This window comes from Polypterus senegalus, chromosome 4, assembly GCF_016835505.1.
Source record: "Polypterus senegalus isolate Bchr_013 chromosome 4, ASM1683550v1, whole genome shotgun sequence".
Taxonomy (NCBI): Eukaryota; Metazoa; Chordata; class Cladistia; order Polypteriformes; family Polypteridae; genus Polypterus; species Polypterus senegalus.
In genome coordinates, this window is record NC_053157.1 from 168,119,011 (window position 1) to 168,142,088 (window position 23,078).

At 36.1% G+C, this 23,078-nt stretch overlaps 1 protein-coding gene across 2 annotated transcripts in view; it reads left to right on the top strand.

Annotated features, from left to right (window-relative positions):
• Positions 1-561: 561 nt before the first annotated feature.
• The window catches only part of LOC120527806 (alpha-1,3-mannosyl-glycoprotein 4-beta-N-acetylglucosaminyltransferase B-like), a 127,347-nt gene continuing 104,830 nt past the window's right edge, over positions 562-23,078 (top strand). For both annotated transcript variants that reach the window (XM_039751647.1, XM_039751649.1), the window contains exon 1: positions 562-917. In XM_039751647.1, coding sequence (XP_039607581.1) covers positions 824-917 — 94 coding nt within the window. In that variant the 5' untranslated portion in view covers positions 562-823. The remainder of the gene's footprint in view (positions 918-23,078) is intronic.

A 23,078-nucleotide genomic window follows, 5' to 3' on the forward strand; every position in this document is an offset into this window, starting at 1 on the left:
TTAATTACTGTTCTTTTTCTTACTTGATTTTGTTCTTTTTCTGCGGTGGGTTAGCACCCTGCCCAGGATTGGTTCCTGCCTTGTGCCCTGTGTTGGCTGGGATTGGCTCCATGATCTGGTCATTTAAGCCTATTTTGGTATTTAGCTCGCAAGTGATTATTATACAGAAAATTGCTGCTTCTCTTTAGTGTTTGGTGTCATTTGCTCTTGTGTCTGTGCTGCTCATCAATAATTGTCAGTATGTGGATACAATTAAGCGGCTAAACTACACGGGGAAAGGAGAATTAAAAAGAATATGGTAGTTGTCCGTGCGGTGTCTGCATGTTCTCTCTTTTTCTATATCGGGTTTATCCTTTGTAATCTAAATTGGAGTGCCGGCTAAATGATGCACTGGCGCGCTCTCTATTGCTGCTCCACGCAACCCCAATCCACATTTTACTCTCTCATTGACATTATTAGAGGCCACCTGCACTTTGAAGGCTCGGTCAGCAGGGGGAGCGCGAGACACGTTTTCACACTCCTGTTTTCTGACAGGTAAGGAAGTTAAACGCCCGACCGGAGAGCAAGAATCAGGTTTGGTATTGTCTGCCTCTTACCTCACTTTCAAAACCGCAGGGGCGGAGAGCTGAAACAAGAAAAGTCGCTGCCGTACTCGCCTCTATTTCCTTTTTTTGTATTCATATATGTGCCCGTGTCACATGAGGTAAAGGTGTGGTTGTTGTTGTGTTCTCGAGGATTCACTCCTTGTGGTAGCGTACCCATTCCCCAACAAAAGAATTCGTCACAGGAGCACCGTCTGAATTAAAAAGGGGTTTGCGATGAGATGAGGTGCAGGCATGGAAGTGTGCTGGCTCTGCTAATCGTGGCGGTTACGGTGACAACCTTTTTCTGGGTCCCCTCTCCGCACAGGTTCAGAGGTAAGTATTTAGCTCTTCTTTCTCGCTTTTCTCGTTTCACTTCGGCTGTTATTTGTCTAAGGCTTTTCTGGCTAGTAGCAGGTCCGGTTCTCTGTGCTAGCGATTTTGTTTCGCTACCCTCTCCACATTTTTGAGGAGATGTGCCTAACTGAATAAATGCACTTGGAGATTGTGCTTACTTCAATAGTGAGAACTGTTCGCCAAGTCCTGAAACATGCGTGAAACGCGTAAACCAGGCAACATATAGGCAATTCCGTGTGGGTATAATGAATGGCGAAATGACACTGAGGCGATGAAGTCAGTTAATCGCCGATCTGAAGTCCTTGGACCCCCTTCTCTTTAGTTTGGGCAGTTCCTGAAAGCTATTACAAATATAGTTACAGACGTACCGTAGAAAATTATTCACAAGTTTTATCCAGCGATTCGAGTTTCTCTGTGGCTCATCTCTTTTTTCGTTATATTTTGAAAGTATAAAACTTCTTTGCAAAGTTTTGACTTAAAGGTGTATTTGACGTTTTATTGTATTTTGTCAGAGAAAAAATACAGAAAAGAACATTTATTCTAAATACTTTGATGGTTACTATTCATAAATCAAAATGAATAGAATTCTCCCTCTTTCACTATCTTTAAGAAGGATTTCAAATATTATTTAAAGTCTGTAAAAGATCAGAAAAATACAGACACAAAGTGAAAATTTGAATTATGTAAAAATAAACATTTATGTTACCAAATTATATAATTTCTCACCTCTGAGAGGAGGTGTCCTACCGCAGTTCATTAAGATGTTCTTCTAGCTAAGTGCTTGACTTCGATTCATATACATGGGACTTCTGCACATGTCTCGTTTAGGCACATGCCCATGTATGTGTAGTCATCACATTCATGAATTGCCATATTCTATGGTAACATTCCCCACACCTTTACAGTTCTTCACCAGCCTCTCATAATGCTGCATGTCCGGATGCATCCACAGTTTTAGAAACAAATTTCTGACTCCGCTCTCAGTGTTTTGTAGCAGAAATTGAGATTCATCAGACCAGTTGACTTTTTTTGCAGTCTTCAGTTGTCCATCTTTGGTGATCATCTAGCCAATGTATCCTCATCTTTCTTTCTGAGCTACCAGGAGTCTTCTCCTGCCTGTAGTTTATTTTCTTTATGGTCCAGCTCACTGAACATTCAGAGATGCCTGTCTGTACACACCACATTTGTATAGAGCTGGTTATGGGGTTGGGGGGCGCATGGTGAATCCTTTCTGTTGGCTGATGGTGCTGTGGTAGCACACTGCTGCTTTGCAGTAACGAGATCTGGTCCTGGGTCTTCCCAGCATGGAGTTTGCATGTTTCTCTCTGTCTGCATGGGTTTCCTCCCTATGCTAAGGTTTCCTACCACAGTCCAACATGCAGGTTAGGTGAATTGGTGACCCTAAATTGGCCCAAGTGTTTGGTTGGGTTGTGTGTGTGTTTGACTTATGATGGACTGATGTCCTATCTAGAGTCTGTTCCTATCATGCACCCTATGCTAGCTGGGATAGGCTCCAGCAGACCCCTACAACCCTGTTCAGGACTGCCGGTTTTGAAAATGACTGACTTTCTGTTGTCTTAACTGGGTCTAGCCATTTTCACATGACCTTTTCCAATAGTAAGGTGTGTTTGCCCACAGAAATGCGTCTCACTCAATATTTTTATATTACATTTGTTCTTTATAAACTCTAGAGCAGGCATTCCTAAGTTCAGTCTTAGGGGAACCCTGTGTATACATTTTTATTCATTATTTATTTTGTTACTACTTGATATAATGTAGGTTCTCTATACTTGTATTGTTTTGGTTGGTTCTCTTTTGTTAGTATGTTTATTTAAAGCTTTGTAAGACTCATTATAGTTAATAAACATAACTTAACAAAAAGCAACTTTAAAGCCATCAAATAATCTTTGTGTAATGTTCTAACCAACCAGTATTGGCCAGTATTTAGCACCAGGTCTAAGTACAGTAGAAAACATAGCCAGAGAAGAAATAGAGAATAATAATTAATAAATTAGTTGTCTGACCTTGAAGAGGTCTCTGTCTTACGGAATAATCTGACCATTTCAGGGTGCTCAAAATCCTTGCCAATGTACTTGGGTTCAACTTCCAAAGCAAAACTGGTTTCATTTTAAAGAGGATTAATAAAGAGTGCCCCCTTACTGTTGGATTCATTTATTCTTATGTAATTAAGTATATATGTACAAGCTCATTAAGGCAGGTATTAGTAATAAGAAATGTTGACCTGTCTGTTGGCTCCATAGTCAAACCCACCAGTAGAACTTATTGAGAAAAAGGTGCAGTAAGACAGAATGTGGAATGACTTCTTTACACCAAAGATAGTGAGAATTTGGAACAATCTATTGCACTGTGTTGTGCAAATAAAGATATCCAAGGGCCTCATGTATAAACAGTGTGTACTCCTGTATAAAACTTAAACTTGGCATAAAGCCCTGCACATTTTCACTTTAGCTCAAACCCTGGTGTATGCAAGATCTCTGCTTGTGTTTGCAAACTGGTGGTGCCCAATGTCAAAGCAGTGCTTTTGTTCCAGTGTGGTTTCCCTTTCTTTTTTAGATCCATATCCCTGACACGGTTTTATCATGTACACTGAAATTAACTGCATATTGTTTATTAGTTTAAGGCATCTGATTGTAATTAACCTGTAACAATATAATGGTCCACAAAATGGCCAAACTATTCCAGATACCATAGCTGCTTTAGCGTTGTTGCACTCAGGTATTTATCCCACTGTATCTGAGTGTGGAATCACAGCTCTACAGCAGCTGATCAGAAAGAGAATTATCAGTATACAGCATCTAGCACACGCTGCCACCGCCATGCTGCCTATTTGAACTGCTCTCATACAGCAAATGCTTTAGAGCCTTTCCTGTACTGACCTCGGAGTTCAGAAACAGTTTCATCCCAAGAGCTCTAAACGCAATAAATCAGTGCATCAAGTGCTCCTTGTAGAACTGTTTGTACTTATAAGTAAAATTACCTAACTGTAAACTTGTGATACAGTTATAATTTGCACAACCTGAGCCACTTTTGCACGTATTTACATATGATGACAATATCATTTTTAAGATGAAATGCAGCAAAATATGTTTATTATATTATACAGATAAAACTTTAACTTCATTTAAATAATCTATATTGTTAATTAAACATGTGAGGACACATTGTCGCAGCGCTAGCAAGGAGCTGGCTCCCTGTTCATGGATTGTTCCTGCCACGTGCTGTATTCCTACTGGGACTGGCGCGACACTGAGTGGATAGATGGACAGAATAATTAAACATGTGCTACGAAGATATTTCAATGTTCCTTAAAAGTTTTGAAGAATTGGCGTTCTCAGTTTACAGATGGCTTTACATCTATTACAGAGCTGATTGTGTGGCGATTGGGTATTTGGAGAAAGAAAAGGAAGGACAGGAATTGGGTGTTAGAACATTTGAAAGAGACAATACTGCTGCAATAAATTATTTCATCGAAGGTGGCACACGTCGCAGCAAGCATCTTGCGGGAGGCATGAACAATCTGCTTTAATTCCTACCATCATGAAAATATCAAGTATACATCTCAGTATTTAAATTATTCAGAGAGCTGTAATATCATGAATGTATTGGATTCTTTGTCCTGTCGGAAGAAGAGAAAGCCTGTTTATGAAGCACATAGTGATTCACACACACAGAGCACATGGAAGAACATATACAAAACAAAGCATTTAACGTGCTACTTTAGTTACGGTGGTATTTGAGAAACTAGTGAATTAAACGATTTTAAGATGAAATTTATGATGATCTACTTTAATGATAAAATGAACTACGTGATTAAAGTGGAAATTTTCAAGATTAAAGTTAACATTTCATGCTTTTTTTCCCCCACTGTGTCCCAATTTTTTTTCTTTCTTTTCACTGTACCCTAATAAGCTTTCATATGACACTCAGACAGTGGGCTATGACTCGCCTTTTCACGGCGACTTTGATATGTGACAACTTCTTTTTTTATTTCAGGCACTGTGCGACTTTGTGAACTTTTGTTGGTTTATTTTGTTGTTTATACCACTGTTTAAACTAACAAATAGTACGTTTTCTCCTAGCCTCTACTTGGTATTCGCTGAAATTCTTCTATTTCACCCCTTGCATTTGTCATTGCCTTTTCACAGAACACTGAGCTTAAGGGCTATTTATATTGATTTGCATTTCAAAGAGGCGTAATTCTAGGAGGAGTTTGGGGCGTGGCAGCAGGCGCGCGCACGTGCATTACTTTTCCCACTTACCGGGATTTATGGAGCGGAAGAACATGGAAGTTAGCGAACACACAGATTTATGCATCTGGATTTTTTTTGTGCGTACGAACATTTCCGCTTTTGTTCGTACGCTATGTTTTAGTGTGAATTCTACGCATAGCGTTATGCATGAGACCCCAGGTGATTTCTGTAGTATTCTGTTAATGTGAAATGTTATCTAGTAGCCCACCAGATAAACTTGCTGGATTAAAGAGTTCCATCTTGTTTATGAAATTTTTTAAGACTACTACATCATGTCTAGTGGTTAGTTAGCATTGCCTCTTCATAGATTGTGCAGCCTGGTGGTTGTCTTCATGGAGTTGTCATTTTCTCCACATGTTCTCATAGTATTTGCTTCTAAATTTCCAATTAATGTGCTTGTCCGGTTGTTTGGCCAATCTAAATTAGCCCTATGTGGTTGTGCAGTGTACCTTGTGATGGAGTGACTGATAGAGTCCACTAATGCACTTAATGCTTCCATAAAAGCTCCTTCCCCTTTTGACTCTGAATTGGATGAAGTCTGTTGGAGAATACAATGTATTGCTAATCTTTACAATGTCTGCATTAAGAAGGAACTTATATTTAAACAAATCATGTAGTAGTAGAAGAAGAGCTTATCTGTTTAAGTATTGAATTTAACCAGAGTTGACTCCAGTCTTATTGACTTACGGCCACCAATTTTCCAAACCACTTTTTTCAGTTCTGGGATGTTGGCAGTGTGGTAGCATTGGCTATAAGGCAGGGACAGTTTAAGTTAAGGAATGCTAGAAACTCTTTTGCAAGATTGGTCCTCACCTTATGGTGTCGTACCTGCAGTGCTAAATTTTAGTGGTCAGTGTGGCTCAGTGGCTAAGGTGTGAGATTGTATGTTTCTGTTTGACTCTAATATGAGGTCCTGCTTAACTTTTTCAACGTTTTAATAGCTGCTCAAAATGGACACCTGTTCGTATACTTCCTTTCCACCTGCTAACAGTGGGCAAATGCATCCTGCATGCAAATGTTGAAATCCATCTATGCAGCAAGTTAAAATACAAATAAGTGAAACACTAGGAGGTTTCTATTTATTTACTTATTTATTTATTTACATATGTATTTATTTATTTTGTAAGAAAATGTAATGATAGAGTTTGGAGCATTTGCTGGAATGCCATTTTATGCATTGATGATGTGTTATATTAAGTGACGAGCAATTAGGATGTAATTTTATATATATATATATATATATATATATATATATATATACTACCAAGATCCTGTTCAAATTAAACTTTATCTTGACATTGATTTCATTAGGAAGAAGCTTTTTAACATACGTCACAAATATCTACTTTCAAGTTCCTCAATGTCCCATTTGTTGCCTTCTTTTAATTTTTGTGAAAACTTGGGAATCTTTTTTGTTTATGTGTATTTGGAGTGATAACAGATTTTCAATCAAAATAAAGAATAATATTGTAATTTGGCATAAACCTGCTTTATAATGTCTTCTGGGGAAGGATGTTTTGGGACCAGAGCGATGGACTACTCCACTATACAAGGTTTTAACTTCTGCCTCTTTTGAACATTTCATATTAACAAGTAGTCAATATATTTAGCAAATATCTAAAGTAAAAGAAAAATGAATGTAATACTTATGATTATGACAAAAAAAAAACATTTTTAAGTGAATTCAGGAGCCTATGGTTTTATACAAGGGGCAGGCAGCCCTGGCTAGCGGCCTCTCCATTTAGCCAAAATGAAACGCCTTATCAAGCCGCATCACTGCTTCTGAAAGAGCCTGTATTCCCAATCACGACCACCACATGTGTCTGTTTCAGCAGCTGCAGGGGCTCCTCAAAATCTTCTTGTGACCATCAAATTTGGTTCATGCACATTTTATGTTGTTTATGATTCTGTTTGGGATGAGTGGAGTGGGCTGTGAAATATACCTAGCTTTAAATTTGAGCTTCTTACTAAAATTGTTGTGTTACTCAAGTTGTCTCCTTGCAGGCTTGTATTTTACTTACCTTCTTTTGTTATGAATACTCCCTCATTTGCATTGATTTATAGTTTCAAAACATTTCTTTTTAATTTTATTAGCATATTTGTCTTAAATGTTTTTTTGAAACTATGGACTTTAACTTTTTTATTTAAACACCATTCTGCTATGGATGCTGAAGTATTTGAAATGGCTTCATAATTCATTGATATTTTCTCTGAGCCAAGTGTGTGGCTTTATTAAAACTTTGTAGGACTTTTGTACATGGGACTCTTAAGCACATGCCATAGAATGTATTGTTATCACATTATGGTTCTAGTGTACCATTTGATAATGCTGGTACTCCATTCAGTGGTAACATTTCCCATGCCTTTATAGTATCGTATTCTCAGCAGCCTATGTTAATGCCCCAATCAGGATGCATCCACTATTTTTAAGCAAATTTCTAAATCTACAATCCTGTAGCAACCATTTGAGCTTAAATGAGTCTAGCCATCTGACCTTTTTCATTAGCCAAGGTGCTTTCATCCACAAAAATGTTACTCACTGAATTAATGTTTTTTTATTACGTTCATTATTTGTAAACTCTATATCAGTCATTTCCAAGTTCCATTCTTGGGTCTCCTGGAAGGAGTAATGTGAGATTTGCATTCATAAGTAATTTAGGAATATTGATATTTTTACAATAGTTTAAAGTTATTACCACTTTTTCTCATGTTTTCAAAAAAATAACATTTTTCTATGGGATTTACTTCCATAATTGTATACTAATAATAATTAACAATGAATGAAATAGACATGGTTTAAATAACATAGAATGATAAAAGGCTGCTGCAACTTCAAAGTAAAATCCACAAGTGTTGTCATTAGTAAGTAATGGCTTAAATAACAAGAACAACAGTAATTGAGAATGAGAATCCTCATGCTTCTGATAGTATTAAAAACCAAAATAAAATTCGTATTTCCAAGTAATGCACACCAGTTTTGAAATATCTGTGGTCAAGCCTTTCATCAATCAGTGCCATTTGCCCTTTGTCTATTTCTCTCATTATTAATTGTAATTAATAGGTTAATGATGTATTATGTGTGCAATGTTTGTTGCTTTTAAGGAGTTTTCTGCATTTTATTTAGGTCTAAATGATTCTGTGCATGCAAACAAGCATGCCGAAGCTTTTAAGTGGTTTTATTATTTAGAAGTGGTAAGAGCTGTAGGAATCTGTTTTAGCTGGTTCCCTTAACTGGCAGTTATTTTGTATCCGGCATCTATAGTGTAAGGATTTTGTGGTTTCTGGTGCTTTTATAATAACTGAAATACTGTACTTCTATGAGAGAAAAATCTTTAGTGCTAAACTATAATAGCAAATATGTAACCGTATTCTTTCTCTGTGCTTGGGTATATTGCTTTTGTAAGTGTTTTCAATAGAGGATGGCACTGGTGAAAGCTGTAGATCTGCACAGTACTGTAAGTGTTTTTAAGAATCGCAGAAACATGAAATGATGCATAAGGATTTGGACTTGAAGTAGAAAGCAAATAGTTTTCCAGTTACTGAAGTTTATAGTGAACATCAAACAATTAATTGTTGTTAAAATGCTAAATATATATATAATTTACAGACAGAAACTAAGTTTAACTTTACTCATTTATATTAAACTTGCCTAAAATGCACATTGTAGATTTCCCTTTGGGGATTAATAAAGTATCTGTCTATCTATCATTTAGAACAGGTATGTCACATCATGAAAAACATTTTTTTTTTCTTAAAGTTGCTTAATCCATTTACAGTGTGCATATGATGAGCATCGGGTGCAAGGCTGGAACCAACCCATACGCAAACAATGTGTATTTAGTATTGCTAATTAAAGTAACAGGAGTGTCTTTGAAATGTGTGGTTAAAACAGGAGAATCTGGTGAATAACACACAAGGACACAGGATAAACGTCCCAGCTCTATTAAGATGGTGTGTGAGCTGAGGTTCTAGCTAATGCATCTCCAAATAATGTAACACTAAATTACAAATCATATTAAACACTTTTTGTTGTACTTTTCAATTTTTGGCATTTTAGAAGTGAACTGTAGAATCACAGCCAGAGCTGTTGTGATGTGTTCACAGGAGAATTTTACAGCAGGTAAATAGTATTTCATTTAAAGATTCAAAGCAAATATTTAAATGTGGAACATTTGCCAGCTGGGTGAGTGGTGTCTGGCATGCACTGCAGGGTTCAGGTCCTACTAGAGAATCTCCGTTTGATTTAGGTGAGGTCTTGGACTTGTCAAATCTAAAACTACAATCTTTTGCTGGAATGCATTGAATTGATTTCATGATGGAAGATCCACTTTAGGCTTAGTTGTAACTGCTTGAATGATGGTATGATGTTCTGTTCAAGAGACCCAAGTACAACTCGGAATTCAGTCTGCAGAAAGCCTGCACATTGGGAGAAGAATTGTTTTCCAGCATGACCCCAGGCATGAAGTCAAATCTGCCCAGCAATGGCTCAGAAACCACAATGTAATGTCCTGAAGTGGCCAAGTCAGAGTCCAGATCTTAATTGTTATTTATTTATTTATTTTTTTATAATGTACCATTCTGTTATGTAGTACACTTTTGTCTGACAATTATTACATTTATAAAATGTTTCATGTTTTTTTCCTGAACATGTAGTTTACCTTGTTTGACAGAGTGTGGAATCAGCTGTTCTACTTCTTTTACGTGAAAGCTATCTTTAGACATTTGAGAATAATGTGGCCAGTTTAACATGTTAAATATTGTCATATCCAGGACCAACAACGGGGCAAATGCCTCAGGTTACGCTTTGGTCAGGGTGACGTTTTCATATAATATATAATATATATATATATATATATAAAAATTTATTTTTTACATTACAAAACAGTAATACAAAAAAGTAGTTGTGTGTACCTAAAGAATTACATACATATCCAGGACCGCATTTATATACTGACTTTAAACATTCTATGAAATAAAATTTTCATTTAAATGTTTAACATTTCATATTACATGATTCACAACAATACAGCACATGTCAATACGTAGCATTGGTGTTTATTTTATTCATTTATACATAATGACATACTGCAGGTGTCCTGGTGCAACAGAGAAAAGTGCAAATGTAAAAATGCTGCACTCAATCTCCACTCCCCCCACTCCTTGGTTCTGTTAGAAGATCAAATTGATTTCATACCACATAAGTGCTAAAGAAGTTATCTTTAAGTGGCACTAAAACCAAAATAAGTCTCTATTACCTCTGTATTTATCTTGCCGGTTTGCCAGGTAACTTACAGTGCAGACTAACTTAAAGAAATTCTGCAAAACAGAAGTGTTGTATTTATCCCTACCCATTATTCCAGTTTTCAGTATCTTTGCTAATTTATGCAAAGAATTCAACATAACCACCCAAGTAATGCATGGTGTCAGATTTTAACCATGACAGCAGCTATAGAGATTTTTTTTTGAGTGCTAGGGGCAAAGGTGTAGGTAAACCAGTGTTATACAACAATTTTGCTGTGATGGTGCATTTTTTTTGTAACCCAAAAAAATCCCAAGGCACAACATGATTCTACCAACCAAAAAGGCATAACATCTCTTAGATGTGTTAAACTGTTAAAAGGGAGAGACAGGGGCTGGCAAAAAAGCAGCTCGGAAATTGTCATTTGCTCAACAAAAGCTGGCAAACATGCACCCAAGCTGTGCCTGCAAAACCGTGATCACGGAGCTGCTTTTATGTCGGCTTCTCCAGGTGGTCCTCAGACAGGCCTCAACCACCTGAGGAGCGTGTCTCTCTCAGATCTGGGCACAGGGGCACTACACTTGTTGAAAAACACTTGAGTAGAGTGTAATTATTAAGTTGTTGACGGTGATGAACAATTGAGGATAGCATTGGTGGAGTTTTAACATAAGAGTTAATGTATGCCCCTTTAAGAGATGCTTATTCTTTCAATCAAATCAGTCTTCAGTAGCGGATTCAAAGTCAACAGTCGTTTGGATCGTTTTGTATTTTGACATGTCTGCACTTTACATGCCAATTTGAGAGTTAATACATTGGTCTTGTTTTCTTTTTGCCTTCTTTTCATCTTCCATTTTAGGAAGGCATTCAAATTAAGGTTGTACTTAATCAAATAGTTTTTTGTTAAAAGTTCAGGTTTAAGGTTATTGTTTAATTTAAAAATTTTCAATTTATTTTTTAAATTCATTTGTGTTGATTCTACATTAATTTTGTGATTCAGTGTGTATTTACTGTACTTCATGATTTATGTATTAATTTTATAATTACATGTTTTAATGTTGGATACGATTAATTACATATATTTGTGATTTAATTTTTTTAATCGATTTTCAGCCCTAATATATTATCAAACTTGTGGTGTCATCTTAATAAATTAGCAATCCCAAAACAGAAACCAAATTTTAAACCAGGAGCCTTTACCAGTTTAGTTCTTTCTGCCACATTTAGAATAGGCTTAAACCTGAAATCTTAGGTTGATTAGCCTGAAAACATCACAAACAATTGCTGAGTTAGGATTTAAACCCAGGACACTGGAAATGTGAAGCAATAGCTCTTAAGACTCCGCCACAGTGCCACCCTTAAATCTATCTGTAACTGGCTTGTGTGTGCACAGTAAGGTCATGTTCACACATGTACACATTAAGGCATGGTCCTTTCATTTTTTTTTTTATTGGACTACAGAAGCTTGCTTAGGATAACACAGTGAGTCAGAGATTGTAATAGAACAAGCATCTTTGTGACTTCAAGTCGGACACCATTAGCGCCTTTATGCTAACAGAAGCCTTGCTAAACTTGTGATATTGATTGAGTCACATAGTCTGCCATGGCCATTGCCAGTTCTAAGATATTTCTTTAAACATTTTGGTTCATGATTGGAAAAATTGAACACTGCAACTATTTATTTGTTTTTTTCTTGGCATTAGATTGAACATTGGCATGAGTAAAAATAGAATCCAAGTACAGTAGCGCAAAATCCAATCCTTTCCATATTCACTAGGATAACTGACACAATGCGCAATAGAATAGAACAATGCAACAGGCAGCAGAAAGGTATATAATTTATACATAAATACATTCATTGTCAAACCTGATTAATCAATTTTTACATCATAGGGAAGTGGAACCTTTATTGGCAAGACTGTGCCTAAGACAGGACCCAGCCCTGGACTGGATGTCCATCCTTCACTATTATTATTGTTGGTTTGTTTGTTTAAATTGTAAGTTATGGTGATTATGGGTAACGGTTTCAGATGGCAAAATGAGATTTGGCTGGAAATTCAACCTTTAAACATGTACACACAAAGCATTGTTTTATGTGCAAGCACGTTACGGTGCAGCATTACCTGTTGGATAAGAGCAGAGCTATTCACCTGGGCAACAAAAGCTCCTCTTATGCACTGCTGGCTAAGTCACATGTGTGTTTTATCTGATACAGAATGGTCAGTGTGAGGGCTGGGGTTTGATTCCAGGAGGATGATTAGCTTCAGTGGAAAGTAAGTGTGAATCAGATGTTGTTTGCCATTTAGTTTCCTTTGCAGGTAGAAGTTGCACTGTAATAGCATTGTAGAGCATCATCTTATATTGTTTAGAAAAAGCTTTCTTTTTTTAAATTAACACTGAACTTTTTTTGTCACTTAAATCTTGGTTAATAGCATGCATGGTATTAGGGGAAACAAAAAGAAACCAAAAATGAAAATTAGAATTGAATATTTAATTCCATAACAAGTTTTATTAGCTTTTGACCCTTCAGCTCAAAAGTGTTAACATTAAATCATGAGTCATTTAGTCCAGCAGAATCAACACAGTTCCCTTTTTGCAATACTGCATCTGGTGTTTTGTAGTAATTTTAATACCTATATTATATTGAGCATTACATGTTCCTTGAAAAGTAACACACTTAAATTAAAATACCACAATATATCAATGCTCCGATTTGGTTTTTTTAAGGCTGATACCGATCACAGGTTTCATTTTACTTGATCGGCCGATTCTGATTTTTAAATTTGTTTTTTTCTTTATCCATTTAAAAAAGTGTTTTTCACTAAGCTCTGCCATAACTAGACACATAGAAGACTTCTGTTATATATTCGTATGTTACTTTTGGTATTTTTATAATTAAACTATAGATTGCAGATATTAACTGTTTATTTTTTAACAAAATGAAATTCTGTAGGGATATTGTTCCATGGCCAAAAAAAATACTAAAAATTTGCTTAAAATACATACTTTAAATATGTACAAAAATAGGTATCAGTAATACATGGCATTAAAAAAAAAAAAAGCCAACTATAAATACAAGCTGTCGTATTGTTTTTTTATCTGCAACAAGGCATAATTAAAAAAAGTAGTTTTACCATTTCTCTAACAACAAAAAAACAAATATATATTTTCTCATACAATCAATTAATTGATATTGGCACTTCAACATTGCTTAAATGTAAATATACATTTATTCGTGGCGAGTGTGTGTTTCAGATTGCACATTTTGCGTCTTGACTGTGCAAGTAGGCAAGTGCTCCATTTTAGCAGAATAACAGCAATAATGCCTTTTTCTTTGAGTGTTAAGATGGCCCCTTTAATGTGCTCTCTAATACTAGAACTCCTTGCAGACTTCTAAGTAGTGAGATGACAGTTTCCATTTTCCCCTAGTCACAGCCATGTCAATATTTACACAACATTTTTTCACGAATTGACCCCCCGATGATAAACCAGCAATTAATTTTGGTTCTACTAAAGGAAGATATGCATATCCCGCTGGCACCCTCTTTTTCGGTAGCAGTGGCTTTTATCTCAAAAAAGATAGCGACTATTCAGGCACCAGGCCATACCACTGTTTTTATTATACCATGATAATAAAAGAAAATTATTTACAAAAACCTGGTTAAAATTAAAATTGCATGCATTTTGTTTTTCCTCTTCTATTCAGTATGTGTTGATATTATGCCAGTCTGAGTGCTGCATATATAGCCTTTTTTTACATGCAATTGGCTTGCCCAGTTTACTTATTGTATTACTTATTTCTACATTTGTTGATTATGTGAACAAGTTAAAAACCTGTAAGATTTGATTTGGAGAAAGGCAAGTAGTTATTATTTATTTGATGCCCAGTCAATTTTTTTAAACTTGCATTCTGTGTTTGTTATAGTCTTTCAGTAAAAGCTTAATTTCCTTTTTGGATAGTAAGACTGAAATATTGTCATTAGGAAACTGGCAGTCTTGGAAGGTTTCAGAACAGAATCTTTGCTGCTTTTAATTGAAGTGACCAGCTGGAGTAGAAAAAGAGCTAGTCATACTGAATAAGGTTCCTTTGGAGTAGACACAGAAAGCGCAGTGGGTTTAATTCATCATCATCATCTGGCCTGGATATTCCTGAACATAATGCAAATATACAGGGAGATTTTTGGTAGGAGTTGAGATATGTAATCTGTGACACTCCTAAGGAAGGTCAAATGGCAGTAACATGGATTAAGATAATTAGAAACAAATCCAGTGTGAGAGGAAACTTAATTGCTGTATATGAAAAACATGACTTGACTTTAAAAAAAAAAATACTATACCTGTACTAAATTAATGTCTTCTCATTATATGTAAAGACAAAAAAAAAACAAAGTTAGGATTGTAAAGAGTTATTTCATCCCATTATTTTTCATTATTGTATTATCAATTCTGCGGGAGCCTTGATTAACAGCAATCACCCCCAAAGCCATAAAGTATTTGAATTGTCATTGGATTTTACTGACAGTTAACAAGGTGGAATTTGTTTTATTTCTACAGCCATAGATGTACAGTAACAATATGAAAATATATTTGATAGTACAATAACAACAGCAGTATTTAACAATACAATAGATACATATAAATGATTGTGTTTTACAGTAAATTCGTATGAAGGAGGTGTTTAATGATCTTTGGATACAGAGATGGATTGAAAATTGTGATTTACCAGTGTGACAGTATTAGAAAGAAACAATTTGTATCAGTTGGTTCTTGCTATGAGTGGTAATGTTTACATTGATGATAACCGAACAAGTAAATGCCTTCTACATCCTCTGTTCTCTTCTTCATTAAATACATGCCAAATACCTATGTCATCTGCAACAGAGAAATATTTTCAGGATGCTGACCATAATACACTTTTCCAGTCCTCTTTAGTCCAATATTTGTGTTCTTTTGTTTTTATTTAATAGTTTCAGGTATGGCTTTGTTTTAAAAACTCTGCTTCTAAAGCCTTCATTCTGGAATTGCCTTTTCTCGGTTGCAGAAGACCCCAGTATTTGGCATGTATTTAAGGAATAAGCCAACTGATGACCTGCAAGATGTTTGTCAAACTACTGATTCTGATGTTCTCTTTGCAGTTGTGCATCTGAGCCTTCCCCTTCTTTTTCTGTCTCGGTTAAATCCAGTTCTCCTTTTCTCTCAATACAGTAATAGACCTCTTTTGTATGAAATATTAACTTTCTTAGCAATCATTCACATGGAATAACCTTCATTCTGCAACAAGCAATAGACTGACATGTTTGTTGAGAAAATTGTTTCATTTTGGCCATTTTTTCAACTGAATTTAAGGAATGTCAGTACCTTGCAACCCACGTTAATGGAATTACAGGTATCAACAGTGCTAATGTAATTACAAATGTTTCTCTAATAAGCAATTGGCAGCCATATATCACTAATTAGGGATAAGTTAATGGAGTTGACCATTATGACACTGAAGGAATGGAAGCTGAAAATTTTGCAGCCATAAGGGAATAACTGATTAAAAATCAATAATTTCAAGCAGCAATAACCATTAGAAATACTACTAATGTCTTGAATATTTTTAAATCAGTTTAGTGGTATCTTGATTAAAAAAGGTATTTAATTTTATGAAAATCATTTTTTGGCTGTGTCCAGTCTTGTGAATGGCAGTGTACACTGTATGTTACTTACCCCATGTAGTTTGCAGTGATAGCTGAGAAAAAAAATTTAATCTCACATTTTCATGAAGAATGGACACAAATTTCTGATATTATAATTACAGTGACAACCAGCACTGTACAACAGCAAACAATATCAACAAAGTCTATGGAAAAATCTCATGCTACTTGTATCGCATAATCCAAATTAAGCTATATTAAAAGTGGGTCACTTAAAGACTAAGTTCAGTATTTTTCAAGTTGAAGTACATATTAGTTTTCCATATAAATCTACATTCTGAAGTGAAACTTTTTTCTAAATTAAAATAATAATCTGATCTTGTGCTTTATAATGGAGGTGAAGTGTAACTTTGTCCTATTATAAAGAAAAACACAAAAAATTACTTTATACAGGTATGTCCAGTTTGAGGTAGAAAACGTTTAGAAAGAAAACATGCCTTCCAAGTTTCTAGGCATGCTTGTTACAACAAAAGTAAACTGGAAATAATTTTATCATAGATTCTTGGTCCTATTTTCTCAGGGTAGCAATACATTTTGTGCTTGTTTGTCTGTTTGCAGCAGATGCTGTTATGGATGGAGTTATGTCAGCCTGTGAAATTGCTTCAGTTCAGTACATGCTTAGGCCTGTTTAAAATAAATGTTTTGCTTAGTGAATGGAAGTTTTAAGCTGCTTTAATAACTCAATAAATACTTTATTACACAGACAAAGTGGTCTTTTGCATAGAAATGCATTGTCATAAGCTAATGTAGATACTAAATCTTCCATTGCATTAGGATGGAGAATATACATTAATGTAAATTGATATCCCAGTGCACCAGTCAAAAACCTAAAAGAACATGTTTAAAAAGAAAAAGCCTACAAAAGCTCAGTTTTATAGAGTTTGTTGAAAAACACATGAATGGTGGTCATTACTGAATTTCTAATCATAAGGAAGTTCTGCTACTTGACGAAATTTTGACTCTGGCTCCAGTCTTCACTATGATGACTTCTTTCTGAAGTTTGGGTCTTCTGACAGTGTTTACGGTTGTTTACTCTCCGCATATGTTCTGTCCTGTTAGTTTGGCTGGTATAATTGATTGGGATGGTGTTAATGAATGTGGATGTGGTCTTGAGTTTACATTTTTCTTGTATTTGTTTCTTTTGGAATAGACTGCAGCTACCTATGGCCTTGGACTAGAACATCGAACATCACCCTGGAAAATCCTTATCTGGAACATTGCTAATAAACCTCATACATCTGGTGCTGGTAGAGTAGCAGGCCACCTGTGCATTGAGACACAGCCACCTACATTCAAGAGTATCTGGCTGTGCTCCACAATTGAGAATACAAGATTGTCTGATATTAGCCCCTCTCCTCTGCATTTTGGGGGCCAGGAAAAGGTGTAAAGTGTCTGAGCAGGTGACACTATTACCTGGCACATGTATTGACATGATTGCTGTTACAGTTAATAGTGTAGGCCGTATGAAAACCAGAGGATTCTGCCAGTAACCTTACCAGTAAGCCAGCTACCACATACAGCACCATCACATCTGTTAAAGCTGCTTTCTCTCAAAATGAATTAATCACGTGTTGACACAGGCCACCAACCATAACATTTGTCAGTCTCATCTTGACATCACATGTAATGTGTGCATTAACGGAATGTCATTGCTCGTGGTTAACAAAAGCAGCTTCATTCTCCCTTGGTGCCCTTATTGCAATATGAGTGCTCTATTATTACACTAGGAAAACTGGACACTGCTGCTAATTGCCTTTATATGTTGGCAAAAACCTGTTGTGTATGTGCATCCACACCATACGAAAATTGGATGTAGCACCTCTCTGGTCAGGTTAATAGCTTCCAGCACAGAAGTTATGATGGAGTGAAGCTTGACTGAAATACTCCTCTTGTCAACAAGTCCCCTGCGAAGTGACAACAGGTAGCTGATATAAACTAATGAATAACCAAAAAAGTTCTTCAGTATGAATAGGCAGCATTAGCCCTCTTAAAAGGGAACTAAAATACAGACTGTACATCATGCTCATTACTTTTGAGGTATATTTTGTTTGTTACATCAACACCAACACATGTTATAGTAATAGCTTTGTGATATTTATTATTGTGCAAGACATCATTCAGCTGGTTTGGCTGTATTTTCCTACTTGATCGTAGATATAATTATTTCTCAGTTTCTCTGTAATGTTATGTACATGTGAGTCAGAGTTGCTGTAAATACATATCTCACCACATAATGTTTTCTTTTATAAATCCTAAAGTTTTTTTGTTGGAACCTGGGTATGCACATATCCAATCTTTTTGTGCATTCATATGCTTTATAAATGAGGCCCTTGGAGTATAAAATCTTGATTTTTTTTTTTTTTTTAACTTCACACTGTCTACATTAAGTTTTAATTTTGCTTAAACATAAGCCGTCGCGCCCCTCAACAGCACAGTACACAGAGCACTAAATATATAGTCCCTTCTGTCGTCTTCTCTCCTTTCCGGCCTCCACTCCTCCACGGTCAAGCTTCATCTCTCTTCCTCCTGACTCGTTGAGTGGACTCACGCGGCTACTTTTATGTTGGCCTTGTGATTGTTACAAGTGGCTAATTAATCAGATCAGGAATCACTCCCAGGTGTGGTAAAAGCCCAATGTAGGGCCCTGTAGCTCCCCCTGGTGGTCCCAATGTAACCCAACAGGGCTGTACTAAACTCCAGCTCCTGACGTGCACTGCGGGAATCCGTGGTGCCACAGCTAGGAGGGCTACCCTCTAGTGTCTGGTGGAAGGCATTGCCATGTGGGTCCTTTCTTCCCCGGTCCTGCATCCTGGCCAGGTAATGGCTGTGGCTGTAGCCTCTTTGCAGTTCCGCCACTCGCGTATGGGGATGTGGATGTACAATTTAAACAGATTTTTATTTTCATGGAAATTGTTACATATGCATAATAGAACTAACTATTTTACATTACAGCAAGTAATTAACCATATTAAAAAATAGTAAAATGTAATAATTTGAAAGTAAATTGTTTCATGTTTTTAGTTATTCGAGATATCTATCTATCTATCTATCTATCTATCTATCTATCTATCTATATATCTATATATATATATATATATCTATATATATATATCTGTATATATCTCTATATCTCAGACAGTTTCTGTTTGTTTGTATGGTAGAATTGTGGGGTGCTTTGGCATTTTTTGGATTACAAAAATGACTTTTGTATCAGATGCAGTTTCTCATTTGCTACGGGTGAGGCAAAGTCAAATTACCTTGATTTCTTTAATACTTAGATGTTTAATTTAGATGTTAATCACACTTGCCAATGGCTATTAGTCAGCAGCCCTAACATAACATACTGTATATAAAGTGTGTGTATTGTACTGTATATGTAATACATGCATGCATGTGTGTGTCTATTAGTACAGTGTACGGTGTATATTTTTTATATATATAATATTTAAATTTTACTTTGAATTGTTTGATTGGTTGCATTTGGTTACATGTACCCAAAGTTTGAAACCTCTTCATTTGGAGTTTTGAGATGTTTCATATTTGGTTTTGTATGACCATGAGAAAGTACTGCTAGAAGTCAAATAATATCTTAAATGATGCAGAGATAAATTATAAGGTTAGACATCTCTCTATTATTAAAAAAAAAAAAATACAAAACTTGAGACTGCGACGAGACATGATCTTTTGAAGACCGACAGAGAGACACTTTCATGTCCTGCGAGACAGGCAAGTCACGTCATACAACCTTTGGAAGCAAGTACTGTGGTACACATGTAGAGTAGGTTAGAGATAATGGAAGTAGGAAAATTCTAAAGTCTCAAATAAAAATGAGTAAAGATCAGATTAGTGCAGACAAACGGAAAATATAACTTGGTGAAAAGCGGAACAGCGAAAAGAGATCGAATAGTATTTGAGGATGTCTGGGGAGAAGAGAGATAAAGCAACGACTTTAAAACATTCAAAGCCCCGCAAGAAATGCAGATAATGCGGCACGGGAGCATCAGCAATCCAGCAGCTGATTGAACAAAGAGGAGGTTGGGAAACAAATAACAGGGTTTTTTTTTTTTTGTTATTTTATTGTATCACCGTTAAAGAGGAGTTTTTAAGGAGCAACAGCGTCTCCTTGGGGTGCGTTTAGCCCACCTCTTTGCATTGGGTCGTAAGGGATTGGTGAGAGAAGCGAGCAGGGGGCTTTCCACACTAGTAATTCATTAGAAACATCTGAGTAATATGACTGTTGAAAGCTTATGTAAAGTGTATGTATCCATTTTTTCTGTTTATTTTGTTTTTTTGATTGATACTTCAAACATAATTTTTATGAAATAAGTGTAATACTTTCTGAAGTCTTTTAAAATGTAACTGATGTCATATAACTGGTTACATGTTTGATTTGATGAAGAAAAGTGTTTTTAATTAATAAGAAAGGTAATTATTGGTATGTTATACAGTTTTTTTTTTCAGATTTCTTTTAACTTCTTTACTCGTAATGAATAAGCATGTCTAAATTGGCTGTGTAACTGAATGGATGAAGGGTAGGGTATGATTGTCCCCTGTGATTAGTGTTACTTGTCAAAATGTTTTTCCACAGTGAATATGCTTTGCTTGCTGGTGATGTTGTTTGCCAAATATTTTTCCTGTAGGTTCACAGTGCATACAGCTTAGACCAGAGCTGAGCATTGTAAGGCCCTGGGGCCACATCCAGCCATTTGGCGATCTGTCATCAGCCTGCATGATGCCAATGGAAAACTAGGAATGAAAGACAATAATTGCACATCATGCACACAATACAACAGCACTGTTTTTTTTTATTTATTTATTTCTATATATGTATGTGTACATAATCAATTTACGTACGTTTGCGAGCGTGTGTGCATGCAATCATGCAATGCGCCTTCATTGAAATGAGTTGGTGAACAGACGATTAAGAGAAAGGTGATTTCAAAAATATTAGCTCACATTAAAAAAGAATGATTGATAAAGAATGTTAAGTTTTTAATAACTTCAAAATTTTTATTTCCTGTCAAAGATAAGACCATGTGTCTAGTCTGTGGGGAACAGATGCCTGTGTTAAAGGGTGAGAATTTGAATCACCATTACAAGACTAAACACGCGGAGAAATATAAGAACTTGACTGATACAGAGCGGGCACAGATATCTGAAGGTTTGTTAGCTAAACTACATAACAATAAGGACTTTTTTTACCAAGCTTTACACATTCATGGATGAAGCAGTCAAGACCAGCTTTGTGATATCCTACAAAATCACAAAAAACAGTAAGCCATTCTCTGATGGGGAGTTTATCAAAGAGTGTTAGGACTCTGCAGCGGTAATATGCCCTAAAAAAAAAATCCAGGCAAACCTTGCAGGAAATCTGAAGCTTCAGCTGCAAAACAAAGTGGTCAGTTTTGATTTTTTTTCTCCTTGACTCTGGATGAGAGCTGTGATATCTGCAACACAGCCCATTTACTCGTCTTTCTACACAGAATAATGAGACTTTGAGATTACGGAGGAGCTGGTAGCAATGCTGTCAATGGAAAAGATGACTAAGGGAAGCAATTTGTTCACAGAGGTAAATGCATGCTTGGACAAGCTAGGACTGAAGTGGGACAAGCTGACAGGTGTTGCAACAAATAGTTGTTCAAATCTGACAGGAAAAAATCCCAAAACGGAAATTGGTATTTTTGCATTGTATTATACATCATGAATTGTTGTGCAAGTCCGTGCTAAAGATAAATCATATTATTGATGTTGTAGCTAAAACAGTTAACTTCATCGGGGAAAATGCATGAATCATAGAACTTTTTTTTCACTTTTGGAGGAACATGAAACTGAAGATGGTGACAGGCTACCACACAGCTGTCAGAGCTCAGCCTAGGCAAAGTGCTTAAAAGAGTAAGGGACCTGAGAGCAAAGATTTGAGAATTTTGTCATAAGAAAGGCAAGGAAGTCCCAGAGCTCTCCGATGCCGACTGGTTGGCAGATGTTGTATTTTCTATCGATGTGAATATATTAATGCATGAACTAAAAAACAAACTGCAAAGCAAAGGCCTCTTTACACATGAAATGTACAGCCTGGTGAAGGCTTTCATGAGAAAACTGCAGTTTCTTTAAAGCCATTTGGAGGGCAACATTCTCACACATATGCCAACACTGAAAGAAGCCACATCATCAGCTGATCACCTCTGCAGGTACTCGACCATATAAGGAGCACTGCATGGTGAGTTTTCAAGGCCATTTGAAGACTTCAAAATAGTTGAGACTGAAATGCAATTGATTTAATCTCCCTTCATTTGCATTGTGGATAATGCAAACTATAATGTTCAGCTCAAACTCGTTGACCTGCAGTCTAATACACTACTGGCAGAGCACTTTAAGTCAGTGTCACAGCTGGATTTTTATTTTTCTCACACATATGAGAACTTTACACACAAAAAGGAGACATGCTCAGAAGATGTTGTTTTTCTTTTGATCTACCTACATATATGAACAAATATTCTCCGTGATAAGATTAATAAATCCAGATACAGATCCTCTGCTACTGATGATCACCCATCCGCTGTCCTTCACATATAAACCTCTCAGACATTCAACCTGTCTTCAGTGTTCAAGCCCAAGTCAGACTAGATTTCTCTCGCTGAGCAACAGCAAATGAGTTAGACTACAAAAAATTGCAGTAGCACTTATTAATTTATTGTATAAAGTTAATTTAATGCTGATCTTTGGAATACAGAAGCAATGCAGTTTCATATTTTGTTCAAGATTGTTTTTGTGAATGTTGATTAAATAGTGATGTAATACTGTGTTTTTACTCTGCCTGTTCCACATTTTCATAGCCTAATCATAACATCTATTTTTAGCAGTAGCAGCTAGCAGCTAATTTTTTTATAAAGAGAGAAAATTCATTTTGAGCAGAATTGAGTTCATCCTGTTGGTCTGG